Here is a 13,373-nt window from a genome sequence, read left to right as displayed (position 1 = left end):
GCTGGGGAAGCATGTCTCGGACTCCCGGACCATCAGTACTGGATCCCCCCAAGGCTGCGTCCTCTCTCCTCTGTTATTCTCCCTGTACACAAACAACTGCACATCTGGACACCAGTCTGTCAAACTCCTAAAGTTCGCAGACGACACCGCCCTCATTGGCCTCATCTCCGATGGAGACGAGTCAGCCTACAGAAGCGAGATGGACCGTCTGGTGTCATGGTGCAGCTTGAACAACCTGGAGCTCAACGCTTTCAAGACAGTGGAGATGATAGTGGATTTCAGAAGAGAACCAGCCACCCTTACCCCGTCATCCTCTGTAACACCCTAGTCACCTCTGTTGAGTCATTCCGTTTCCTGGGGCATCACCATCACCCAGGAGCTCAAGTGGGAGCAGAACATCAGCTCCCTCACCAAGAAGGCTCAGCAAAAGCCATACTTCTTGTGGCAGCTGAAGAAGTACAACCTCCCTAAGCAGATGTTGACCAACTACACTGCCATCAAATCCATTCTCACCTCCTCCATCACAGTCTGGTTTGCTGCAGCCACTGCCAGGGACAAGGCCGGGCTGCAGAGAATCATACGCTCTGCCGAGAAGGTGATTGGCTGCAGCCTCCCATCACCCCTGGACCTGTACGTCTCCAGGACCCAGAGACGTGCATCCAGGATTGTAGCTGATGCCTCTCACCCCGGCCATGCACTATTTCAGCCTCTCCCCTCTGGCAAGAGACTCCGGTCCATCAGGACCAGGACCTCACGCCACAAGAACAGTTTCTTCCCTGCTGCTGTCAGCCTGCTGAACAGTTCCCCAATTCCCCCCAGATAACTTCTGCACAAACCCATCCCTCCCAACCGATTTCTGTTCATATACATGTCTACGTTAATATTTATAGTCATACTTATTTTTATGGTGTGATCTGACTCCGATGTACCTTGACCTTGGATTTTACCTCTAATGTCTATGGAAATTGTTCTGAGTTCGTTAGTAACCATTTGTATTTACTATCTCTTCAATTTATCATAGATTTTCCTCTTATGGCCGCGCCCTGGGAGGTTAGCTACAGTCCCATTGACCTTAAACTTCTGAGTAATACATGCAACTGTAGTCACAGGAACATCAAGCTGCTTGAAGTTGGTCTTACAGCCTTTGCCTTTAACATGTTTTTCTATCTTTTTTTTTTTTAATCTCCTGAGACAACTCTCTCTTTAGTCTTCTGTGGTCCATGTTCAGTGTGGTACACACCATGAAACCAACGTCGGGGTTTGTAGCTGATGCCTCTCACCCCGGCCATGCACTATTTCAGCCTCTCCCCTCTGGCAAGAGACTCCGGTCCATCAGGACCAGGACCTCACGCCACAAGAACAGTTTCTTCCCTGCTGCTGTCAGCCTGCTGAACAGTTCCCCAATTCCCCCCAGATAACTTCTGCACAAACCCATCCCTCCCAACCGATTTCTGTTCATATACATATCTACGTTAATATTTATAGTCATACTTATTTTCACAGCCACAACCATATTTTTCTCATAATTACTATTGTGCCTTCTGACTCTGTATGTCCCTCTTTTCTTTTTCTTTTTTTTTTTTTTTTTTTTCTTCTATTCTCTTATGTCTGCACCTGACACCAGGACAAAAAAAAACAGACGTAGACAAAAGTAGAAGAAGAAAAACCCACAAAGGTCACTGAAATAATTTGAAACTGACAAAAGTAATAACTAAAAATTAACTCATGAAAATCAGACATTGCTTTTGAGTTGTGGCTCAACAGAATCATTTAAAAAAACAAAAAAAAAATGAAACTGGCTTAACTTAATATTTTCTTGCACAGCCTTTTGAAGCAATCACTGCACTTAAACGATTTCTGTAACTGTCAATGAGACTTCTGCACCTGTTGACAGGTATTTTGGCTTGAAGGGTGCCTTCTCCACACTGCTCTTTCCACAGATGCTCAATGGGATTTAGATAAGGACCCATAGAAGACCACTTCAAAATAGTCCTTATGATTTGTTCTTATTCATTCTTGGGTGTTTTTTAGCTGTGTGTTTTGAGTCATTATCCTGTTGGAGTACTATGACCTGTGGCAAACACCAAGCTTTCTGACAGTTGGCAGCACGTTTTGCTCCAGAGTGCCATAAAAGCCTTGAGATTTCATTGTACTCTGCACAGATTTAAGAACCCTGTGCCAGCCCCAGAACATAACCAGGCCTCCTCAGTGTTCCACAGTAGGCTCAGTGTACTTTTCTCTGTATACTTCATTTTTGCATCTGTGAACATATAGCTGATGTGACTTGTTATGTGACGAACGGATAAAACACCAAAGACGACTTGTCATCCCGCTTTGGAGAAGGAAGAAGAAGATGTGTGTGGATGTCTCCATAAGATGTCTTGGTGAGGCAGAGCTTCAGCCGGCCTCCCTTCCTCTTGTGCTAAGTCAGCAACAACCCCCCTCTCCCCCAATCTGCCCCCACCCCGACGTGTGCCGCTAACGACTGTCTTTACATAATAAAAGCAGCTGTCCACAGGGGGCCAGGTTGTCATTTGACCACCTTGTCGGGCTCCTAGGTATATTGTCATTTGACTGGTCTGTCGTAGTTTTAGTGTTAAACCACAACTCAAAAGCTATTTCTGATTTTCATTTTCTTTCAGAACAGAGAGGTACCACACTTAAACAATTAAAAAAATTAAGGAAAAGCTGTTAGGTAGTCTGAAAAGCAGGGTCAACTACATATTCACAGTCCACAACTACAATTTGAATTTGAATTGACACTTAATATGAATGTGTTGTGATCAAATACCTGCATTATGGATGCATTATTTTGTTGACCAGGTCTTTAGTTCCAGTTTAACTGCAATTTTTACTTGCACTAGCATATCTTGACTCACCACATTCCTGATCACTGATAAAACTAGACAGAAACATTTGCAGGTGTTATTGATCTGATAGTAGATCTAATACTATGGGTAGTGAAAAAAGAAAAAGCGCCTTTGCAGAATGTCTTATGTATTCCTTTTTTTTGCGAACACAGCAGTTAGCATGTATAAAACTGTTGCTATATGTTGTGAGATATTCAGTACAAACCAACAATACGCTGTCTTAATCAGAGGTGAATTTGCGCAAACTGTGCTGAGCTCTTTTCTGTTTCAGAGGAACCATGGGACACGGAGTAGGCTGAACTAGAGGGCCCAGCAGAACACCAGTTGTGAGTATTTTTTTTCAGAGCTCTGTCTAAGTAAAATCTAAAAAAAATGAAAAACCAAATACTGCATAATTTATTGATAAATATTAGGTAAATATGAACACTCTCTTTGAGTGTTAGAGAGTGTTGTTATTATTTTTTGTAATAAAGACATTTAGGCTCTTGAGCAACCTTCTATCAAAAGCTGGTTGGACCTTGACAAAGAGCTTTTTAGAGCAGTATGAATGAAGCACAGCCATAAACCTAAACAGCACTCATTCATTTTTAGATTCATGAGCTGATGAAATTAACTGGTTATACTTTGTGTTGGTGTCTCTATGGTTTTGAAGGTTTCCTACTGTGGTGTATGACATGGCCACGTTCTCATCCAGAGCAGAGTCTAGCCATAACCACAGAGGGACGTCACAGCTCCATGCCATTGGTGAGTCCGAACATAGCAGACCAGAATGTATGGGAATGGTACTGTGGCCTGTGGTACTTGAGATCTAGTCAATCAGACAGCTCACACTGATGGGGTATTCACACATATGGATAAGAGCCAGGGCCATTTATTATCATTGAAAAGCCATCTTTACCATCCCACACAGCAAGACAGAATCAACAGGAGCCTAGCTACACAACAGGTGAAAGATGGGCAGTGCTCTGACACGTGTCAGCTACATCTGGGTAAAAAAACTATAAAAATGCCTTTTATTATGTAAAGCAGAGTCAATTTACAGTGCCTTTTATTGACCAGTGCCGGTCATGGTCAATAAAAGTTGGAGACTTTGCCAAAAAAAAAATCTGAAAAATACCTCATTAATGTCAAAGTAAAAACAGGTTTAAATAATTAAATTTAATTTAGTCAATTAAATAAAAATATGTAAGGTAAAATCAGTGTTTGCATTTATATTCACCCCATTTAAAATGACTGACCTAATCCAACAGAGGTCCAGGTATTTGGTGCTAGTAGTCCCACAAATAGTAAAATGGGGATCATTTGAGTCCTGTGAATGTGTCTCAAGTGATTGCAGTATAAAGACACTTGCGTCTGGAAGGTCCAGTCACTGGTTAATCAGTATTCCTGACTACTATTGCAGCATAAAGACAAAAGAACACTCCCGGCTCTCCCTGGAGAACAGGTAATTGATAGGCATAAGTCAGGGGATGGATACCAAAAAATCTCCAAGGCACTGAACATCCCCCGGAGTTCAGTGAAATCCATCATCAAGAAACTGAAGTATTATGGTACATGTCTAAATCTGCCTAGAACAGGGCATCCAAATAAACTGACGAAGACATGGAACACTAGTCTGAGGGAGTTACAAGCTTTAGCAACTGAGATAGGAGAGACTGTACATACAACAACTGTTGCCCAGGTTCTTCACCAGTCAAAGCTTTATGGGAGAGTGGCAAGGAAAAAGCCACTGTTGAAGAAAAATTATGTTAAATCATCACTTGAGTTTGCTGACAGGCATGTGAAAGACTCTATGGTCAAGGGGAAGAGGGTTCTTTGGTCTGATGAGACCAAAATGGTGCTTTTTGGCCATCAGTCTAGACACTATGTTTGGCACACCAAACACTAAACCACCACAATCACACCATCCCCACTGTGAAACACAGTGGTGGCAGCATCATGCTGTGGGGATGCTTCTTGGCAGCCGGCCCTGGAAGGCTTGTTAAGGTAGAGGGTAAGATGAATGCGGTAAAATATAGGACAATCTTATTCAGTCGACAAGACAACTACGACTTGGGAGAAGATTTGTTATCCAGCAAAACGTTGACCTGAAGCATACAGCAAAAGCTACACAGTAACGGTTTACCGACAACAAGGTGAATGTTCTGGAGTGGCTGAGTCAAAGCCCAGACCTCAATCCATTACAGAATTTGTGGATGGACTTGAAATGGGCTGTTCACATATTACTTTGTAGAAACCTGTTTTCACTTTGACCTTAATGAGGTATTTTTCTGATTTTTTTTTTTTTTTTTTTTTTGTCAAAGTCTCCAACTTTTATTGACCATGATTGATTTATGATGTCAATAAAAGGATGAAACATCCAAGGGGGTGAATACTTTTTATAGACACAGTACTACCCAACATGAAGGACATTTAAGAAACTGTCACAAACAGTTTCACCATTGTTTGTGACGTTGTTTGACAGGAAAAAAAAAAACTTGTAAAAACAAATGACTGACATTTATGGTGCATCAACTGATATTGGATATGTTAGAAAACAACTTTCCAGTCGGAGTTCATCACAACAGTTACTGCCAAATGTTTGTGTCACACTGAATCACTGTTAGGAAGTCCTGAGTGACAAAGAGCTTTATCTGCAATATAAATCTGTAAAGTGAAAATTAGCAAACTTCAAAATGTTCACTTTGCTTTCTTCTTTAAACTTCCCCTAGTTTCCTGTGCCAAAATTAAGAGGAAGAAGAGCCTGTTTGGCACATCCATTTATGTGGAGGTGACAGCAGAGGGGGAGTCACGCCGCACATCGAAGTCTCACAGCTCCACAAATCCTAAATGGGATGAGAGACTCACTCTGTAAGAAGCAACAATTTGCCTCCTATGTAGTTTTGGTTATTGACACTGTTGTCCTGGGATCCTGGTTTTATTTCAACTTACAACGTTGATAGAATTGATAGAATTACATTATGTAAATTCCAATTTTGCATAAAGATGTCTCGTACATTTGTGTTTTCTTGAATATAAAAATGTGGAAAGTACTTATTGAAAACCGTTAAAAACTGTTAAGTAAATATTTATTTACCTTGGTAAATGCAGAACACACAGAGAAAACATTTATTGATTTAAATTTATACTAAGAGTACTAACCCATGGAGATGTATCTGCCTCTTCAAGGGCATTCTCAAACAAATTTCAAATTATAAAATAAAAAAAACATAAATACATAATGACATTAAAGCACAAAAAAGATAAATAGAGAAATCCACTCTAATGGTCAGTTTGAGGAGAGACAAGACACATAGTCTCACTCTGCTCATCTGTCTGCACTGTTTATGTTTGCAACACATCAGCTTGATAGCTGCAGACAGAAAATTCTAAGCTTTCTTTTAAATACAGGATGGCAATAGTAATCACTACTGGTATGTCATCTGGTACTGTACTAATTATCGATACAGATAATCGATACATCTAAACATAAACAAGTACCCACAGCATACACATAATATTTTAGCACACATTCTGAGAAAAGCCGCAAATACTCCGATGGCCTTTGTGTACATGTGAGCATATCATAGCATGCTATTTCTTACTTATTGCAGCATGATCTTCTCTTTTCTTGGTGGTATATGTATGTATGAAATCTAATTTCACACACAAGACCATTATTATGTTGTGCTTCACAATTGAGTGAAGGGGAATAACTTGTGAATCTTTAGTCTTATTATTTGGAGAAGATAAAATATCTGTGTGGCTATTTCTACTCAAACACAATAACGCATCAGATTTTGCTCCTTTCTAGAGGTCTTTTACTCTGCTTGGTTTGGTGCTAGAGTTTGATTCTATACACACAGTGTATTTTATGACATACACTTAATCAAACATTCAATTAAATTGAAGTTCTCTTAGGTGGATTATTTGATGTACAAAAACACACAAAGCTCTTTCTGTTATTTTAAACACAAGCAGAGCCAGAAGCCTAAACATTACATTTACCACTCTCTGGCTCCTCGAGGGCTCTGCCAAATGTCAGAAACATGTCATTGCAAATGCTAATTGTCTTGATTTGGTAATTATTGCTGACAAGACTGCTGCTGTGTTTGTGGATTTGGGTTTGAAGCATTGGTCTTTTGCAAGCTGTTGGAATTTCTACACACTGTCCTTGTTCCATCATTCTAGCTATTTCTCTTTACTAATTGGGGAATACAGTGACTATGCTGTGTAGTTATGATTTTTGAGTGAGGATAGGGTTAGGGTTAGAGAAGAAATGCGAGAAGTTGCTCAACCAGGACAAGTTACTATTTTGAGATGTTTTTGAATGCAGGGCACATCGTAAAAAAATGCAGTAACTGTTTTGAGATGCTGAAAGCAGGAAGTGGTTAATAGTGATGTTATTTGTTAAAGATACAAATGACTCTCATCACCTATAGATGTTTTTACTTGAAAACATTTGTACAATTGTGAAAGTGATGCATTGTCACACTATCAGAAAACATTCTTAGATTATATTAAAAATGAAAAAAAAAACAGACACTGGTGCTAAATGCATCCAATTGTTTTAGATAGATTTTCTAAGAATTCCATGTAATGTGTATTATTTTGTGTTTTTGACTTTCTAGGAATGTAACACAGTGCACACATGTGGATTTTAAAGTATGGAGTCACCACACCCTGAAAGCAGATGCTTTGCTGGGCAGAGCCACACTGGACTTAATGCAAGCATTGGAGCAGCATGACAGAAAATGTAAGATTAAGCTACATCCAACCCACAGATGCATATTAAAATACAAGGTGCAGAATGGCGATGTGTCAGTATTTAGTAAATACAGGTGTGGTAGTGTGAAGATCTAAACTTTAGTATAAACAGAATAAACACAATATTTTCATTGTTGAAATGATGCAAAAGATTCTTTTATCTATTCCATAAAACTATTTAACCCACCGTTGTTAAAACTGTTGAGTTTGTGTTAATCAGAATCACCACAGCAACCAGTTTGTTGATGCCTTTTAAACCTCAATTTTTTCAGTCAGCATAAATGAAAATTTTCTTGCTTTGTGATTTTCTTAAAATCCATCCACGATGTCTTCTCTATAGTAGAGAATGTGAAGGAGGTGCTGAAGCTGAGTGTGGAGCAGAAGGGAGCTGTGGTGCCCACCGGGGAGCTGACTGTCTATCTAGATGGGCTAACTGTCACTGACCAGGAGGACCTGGCACCACTTACCAATGGCAATGCAGCAAATGGCACCAGTGAGCTCAGCATTTATATATTAGGGGAGTCTGATGATGGAGTTGTCAGTTTAATTACCATGTTTATGACCTCGGCGGACCGCAGTCGGGATCTGGACCCAAAAGCTGTCACATACGGACCCAGAGCTACAGACCAAACTGAACGTTTTGATTCCAAATCTAGCGGGGCACCTTAAATTTAAGTGGCGCAGCTATTGCGATCTTTACGATAGTAATTAGTAAACGCGAGAACACATTGGCCAATTGAATGCGAGTTAAGCCTGACAGACGACAGAGAGGAGAGAGATACAGACGACAGAGAGGAGAGAGATACAGACGACAGAGAGGAGAGATACAGACGACAGAGAGGAGAGAGATACAGACGACAGAGAGGAGAGAGATACAGACGACAGAGAGGAGAGAGAGAGATACAGACGACAGAGAGGAGAGAGGAGAGAGATACAGACGACAGAGAGGAGAGAGGAGAGAGATACAGACGACAGAGAGGAGAGAGGAGAGAGATACAGACGACAGAGAGGAGAGAGATACAGACGACAGAGAGGAGAGAGACGACAGAGAGGAGAGATACAGAAGACGAGGAGGAGAAAGTTGAGAAAGGGACAGTAAAACTGAAAAAGGAAGACATAAATATAAAAATGTCCAAAAAGAGAAAAGTGGACAGTGAAAATAGAGTTTTTAATCCAGAATGAACAGACTCCTTTCTGTTCATATTACCCACTGGGAGCACTAAACTAATGTTCAGAAACTGTGGCTCTTAAAAGAGACAATATCAAATGGCATTATGAGACAAAACACAAAGGTTTTGAACACACATACACACTCAAATCTGAAGTACAATCACAGAAATTTGCCAGTCTCAGAGCCCAATAAGACCAGTCCACCAGGATCTTGAGCCACATGCCCAGTTTGATGTTACATAACAATAAATATGTCAAAAGGTTTTTGAATTGTACGGAAATAATTTGATTTGACAGCCAAGTACTGATTACATGCACGCTACTTGATAATATATTGCGGTAAAAGACATTATAATCTTCTGGACCTTTCCTGGACCTCTTTACATTTTTGTTGAATACCCCTGACCTATATGTTCATGCAGATACAAAATACTGGTGAACTATCAGCCAGACCTCCATTAGTTTGTACCAGTTTACTAGTTATCCATTTGCTTATAATATCTGTAACGTTGTTCTCTCCAATCTTTTCCAGAGTCCCAACAGAATGGTGATGCTATCCATGAAAACGGAGATGACTCCTCCTCTTCCTCAAGGGCTGCCAACAGGTAAACGAACTAATCAAACCAACCATTTCAGGGCATTTTTCTTGTTCCACATATTTTATGAGGAGGAAGATTTTGTCTCTTGTTGACCTGCAATGCTTTCTCTCCATGAAACATAAATACAAGTAAAGGAATGCTATTATTTATTTTATATTAATATGATTTATTAATTAATGTTGCACTAGTACATAGAGATTTCTGTGTCATGTCCTGTGTTGTTGTTTTTTTTCAGTCCTCTTTCTTTCACCTTTTTTTAAGTTCAACTTACTCCCTTACTGGTGACACTCTTTCTCAATCTGTCACACTGTAAAAGAGCCATTCAGGGAGGTTAACATGGTGCTTATTGGAAAGCACCACACAGGGTGGAGTCAGGGGGCTTATTGAGTGGGTTGAGCCTGCCTGACTCCTCTTCTGCATTCCAGTTGCTGAGAGGACTGCACGTAAAAAGCACAGGGTTAATTAACTTGGTAGTGTTCCCCCTATGTTCCTGAGATCTTGAAATGTTGAGTGCCAGATAGGAATGGTTACCAACTTAGGAGTCTCCCTCCACTTTAATTCTGTTGCTACTGTACAACAGGCTGTTAAAGCACTTGCAGTAATTGGATGCTGCATGCTGTCTGCAGGAGTACAGTTTGGCTCAACCAGTGCGTTCCTGCTTGCAGAATTTAGTTTTTGTTTCATCTTTGTGCCCAGTTTTAATGGATTAAATTTACCAAATCTAGTCTAGCCTACTTGCCTTTAACTTTATTACCTTGATCAAAGAATTATAATTGATACCAATGATAAAAGTAATCCCCCACTGGAAGGTTTATGAGCCCCTGCAGGCCTTCACACTGTAAAAGAACCAGAACAGATGTGGCTCTGCCACTGTACAACATGCCTTACTGGACATTCAGTATTAATAAATTAAAATAAAACTTTTATGGCTTATGCTTACACTGAATATTAAAATCAAAATTCATGACACCTTTTTTTTTGTTGAACTTGCTGGTAGAGTGTTGCTGTTATTGCTTGCTAGTGACCACCACCAGTACTTGCTACCCTAGACAAAGCCATGACTTGATATGGCAGCTTTTGTATTGGTCTTAGTATGGGCCTGTCTGTGTACTGACTCAACTCTGCTGGTTCACAAAAGGGCCTCTTGAACTATGCCCATTACATTACAATGTCATTCTATGATGTGCTGTCCTTTCCCCGATGTGACAATAGTCTCAATGTCACAAGTCCTTTTATCTGACGCCAACACAAAGAGAGGAAGTAGCACACTTGCTCTCACACTTGTTGAACTCTCGAATAAATGTATTGCATGCCTATTGCATGGCATATCTAAACAAAATTGGTTTTATTTACTTCATAACTATTTCACTGCTATTAAACTTGGTGTGTTTTTTCATAAAGCACAGTGAATGGTGCAGACTTGGGGCCAAGGTCAGGTTCCTGTTCAACCTCCAGTGGCGTGGATGGTCAGGTACCGTCGAGCTCCTGCAGTCCTGCCCTTGGTCATGTCGTCAATGGAGACACCACAGCCAACTCCACCCCAGTCCACCAACCCTCAGACAGCGATACAGAAAGTAGAACAGGTGAATTTGCTTTATATTAAGTGTGACTTTCAGTATCTTTTGAGGCTTTAAATAGAATCTCTGGTTTCTGTGATTTCTGAACGTTTCACTGCTCTCTGTTTCCTTATTTTCATCCAATACCCCACATAAGTTTGATATGACTTACTGGAGACCTGGGCAGAATATATGTCCTAAATGTAAATATAATGCAAATCATTATCATCAAATTAATAGAGCACTTTGGTGTTGTATATAGATACCATTGGGTCTCTGTCCACTTAAAGTTTGCCATGGTTGACTCGTTCCTAGTGAACAGTAGAGAAGAACATTGGATTCATCTTAATTAACTGAGGCCTATAATCTCTGCTGCTGTCAGCATCTCTGTCGAAACCTCCCTGGAGGAGAGGGAAAGAAGAGAAAAGCACAGTGCAGTAAGCCATGGAAGGCAGGCAAAGCACATTGACTACACTGAGCTGAGATTGGCTAGAGACTATAAATTCCTCTCTAGTATACATAAGATGGGCTGTCACTTTCAAAGAAAAAAAAAAATCTAGTTACCTAATTAGATTAGGTAACTAGATTTTTAGAAGCATAAAACTGAATTTTGACTGTTACCTGCTAGGGAGTTGAGTCCAAAATATTTTCCACATATCCAGTATGCTGCATTAAATGCAGTTACATAATGATTATATCCAGTCACAAGATGGTTGTTTAAATCAGTATGCAGTTGTGAACTAATAATGAAAAATTGCACCTACCTTATACTGTGTACCTCACTGAGACATACTGCGATACTGGAGTTAAGCTTTTAAATTTCAACGTCTGCTCAGCTAAGAAAATGCCTACGGTAGACAGTCTATTTACAGTCAGTGATATTTGATAACAAAAAGTAGAAAAATAATGTGTTTAGCACTGGACTAACAAAGTGACAAAAATGTTAAAATCTTAACTCTAACATGGAGAATGGGATTCTCAAACTGTGTGACTGTCCACTGTAAAGTAAATTGCACAAGGCTGCAGAGAAGAGTACACAAAACTGTAATTTAGATGTGACTGGCTCCTTAGCAACGGCAGAGGTGAATGTGGAAAGATGGTGGTTGCCCTGCTTCTGCTGGACAAAGGCGAAAGTTCCTTGGCTCAGCCAGATGTAATATAATAAAAAAAATAATAATAATAATTGGGGCGGCAGTAGCTCAGGTTCACCGCCAGTTGTCTATGAACCCCAGGGTAAGTGGCTACTTGCTGAGGTTTCCTTGGACAAGACACTGAAACCCTGTAGTAGTGCAGACATATAATTTCTAGCAGCTGTCCGACCACAATTTCCCCAAGGGGAACAATAAAGTATTAATTGTTATTATTATAATAATACGATAGGGGTAGGAGGGGTATTTTGTTAATCTTTCAGTTTTTAGTATTTTTATTAATCTTGTTCTCCTGTAATCTAATTTTGAGTATACAGTGGTTGCCATCTTTGTGTACAGTTACCATGGCTACAGTTGTTGTTGTAGATTGACAAATGTGGGAGAGCTGTCTTGCATTTTGTGTCAGTTGTTTGGCATCTCCATACACGTTTCTTCTAAGAATGTTAATTTCAGAGGACAGACTTACTAAAAGTAACATGCTTCTTTTTAATGAACAGCTGTGCAACAGGTAAAGCAGCTAAATTAACGTTTGAGAAAAGAGATAATTGACACTTGCTCAGACCACTATTTAAAAAGCTGTTCTCTTCTCTGGAGGAAGTGTCCATCTTTAAAATTAAACAGCACTATTGTCTCTCTCTGACATCTCCGCAGTCAATGGAGAGTTCTGTGATACTGGCCTTGGGCCATCGTCTGCTACAACAGGTGATGTTCTGCCCTCTGTAGATGTTGATGAGGACTGCATTCAAGATGCTGCCCTGCCAGTCTCTGACACAGCATCAAATAGCACATCTCAATCCGTGCCACCATCTACACAAGCTCCAGCCTCCTCTTCTGCTGCAAAACCCAATGATTGTGCTGCTTCTTCCTCTACATTCACCTCGCCAACCCAGGGGGGCTACACCATTACAACTGCCTCATCTTCATCTTCTTCCTCCACGGCACCAGGAGAAGCATGTGCTTCAGGAGCTGGTGGTGGTAGCAGTAATAGCAGTGCTACAGTAACTACAGATGCGGCCAAGCCCAGGCAGCAGGTCTCCAGTGCTGGATCTTCAGATCCTCTGCCACCAGGGTAAAAAACACTACCAGTTAATGTTCTGCATTGCCTGACTGTTTAACATATGTTCTGTCAAACCTGTTATTACTGAAAGTATTGCTCCAGCCAAAATCTCTTTGAGTTTCAGACAAAGCCAGACTAAATACTTCATAAAAGATATACAGTGGCAAGAAAAAGTATGTGAACCCATTGGGATTACATGGAGTTTTTCATGAATTGGTCATAAAATG

At 40.3% G+C, this 13,373-nt stretch overlaps 1 protein-coding gene across 4 annotated transcripts in view; it reads left to right on the top strand.

The window, feature by feature from the left end:
* The window catches only part of LOC113164381 (NEDD4-like E3 ubiquitin-protein ligase WWP1), a 40,249-nt gene that overhangs the window by 9,570 nt on the left and 17,306 nt on the right, over window positions 1–13,373 (top strand). For all 4 annotated transcript variants that reach the window (XM_026363662.1, XM_026363664.1, XM_026363666.1 and 1 more), the window contains exons 2-9: window positions 3,142–3,196; window positions 3,523–3,614; window positions 5,582–5,720; window positions 7,481–7,605; window positions 7,957–8,109; window positions 9,319–9,391; window positions 10,787–10,968; window positions 12,741–13,158. In XM_026363662.1, coding sequence (XP_026219447.1) covers window positions 3,545–3,614; window positions 5,582–5,720; window positions 7,481–7,605; window positions 7,957–8,109; window positions 9,319–9,391; window positions 10,787–10,968; window positions 12,741–13,158 — 1,160 coding nt within the window. In that variant the 5' untranslated portion in view covers window positions 3,142–3,196; window positions 3,523–3,544. The remainder of the gene's footprint in view (window positions 1–3,141; window positions 3,197–3,522; window positions 3,615–5,581; window positions 5,721–7,480; window positions 7,606–7,956; window positions 8,110–9,318; window positions 9,392–10,786; window positions 10,969–12,740; window positions 13,159–13,373) is intronic.

Source organism: Anabas testudineus, chromosome 2 (genome assembly GCF_900324465.2).
Source record: "Anabas testudineus chromosome 2, fAnaTes1.2, whole genome shotgun sequence".
NCBI classification, from domain to species: Eukaryota; Metazoa; Chordata; class Actinopteri; order Anabantiformes; family Anabantidae; genus Anabas; species Anabas testudineus.
Note: the sequence above shows the minus strand (reverse complement) of the source record. Positions and strands in the feature narration are given on the sequence as shown.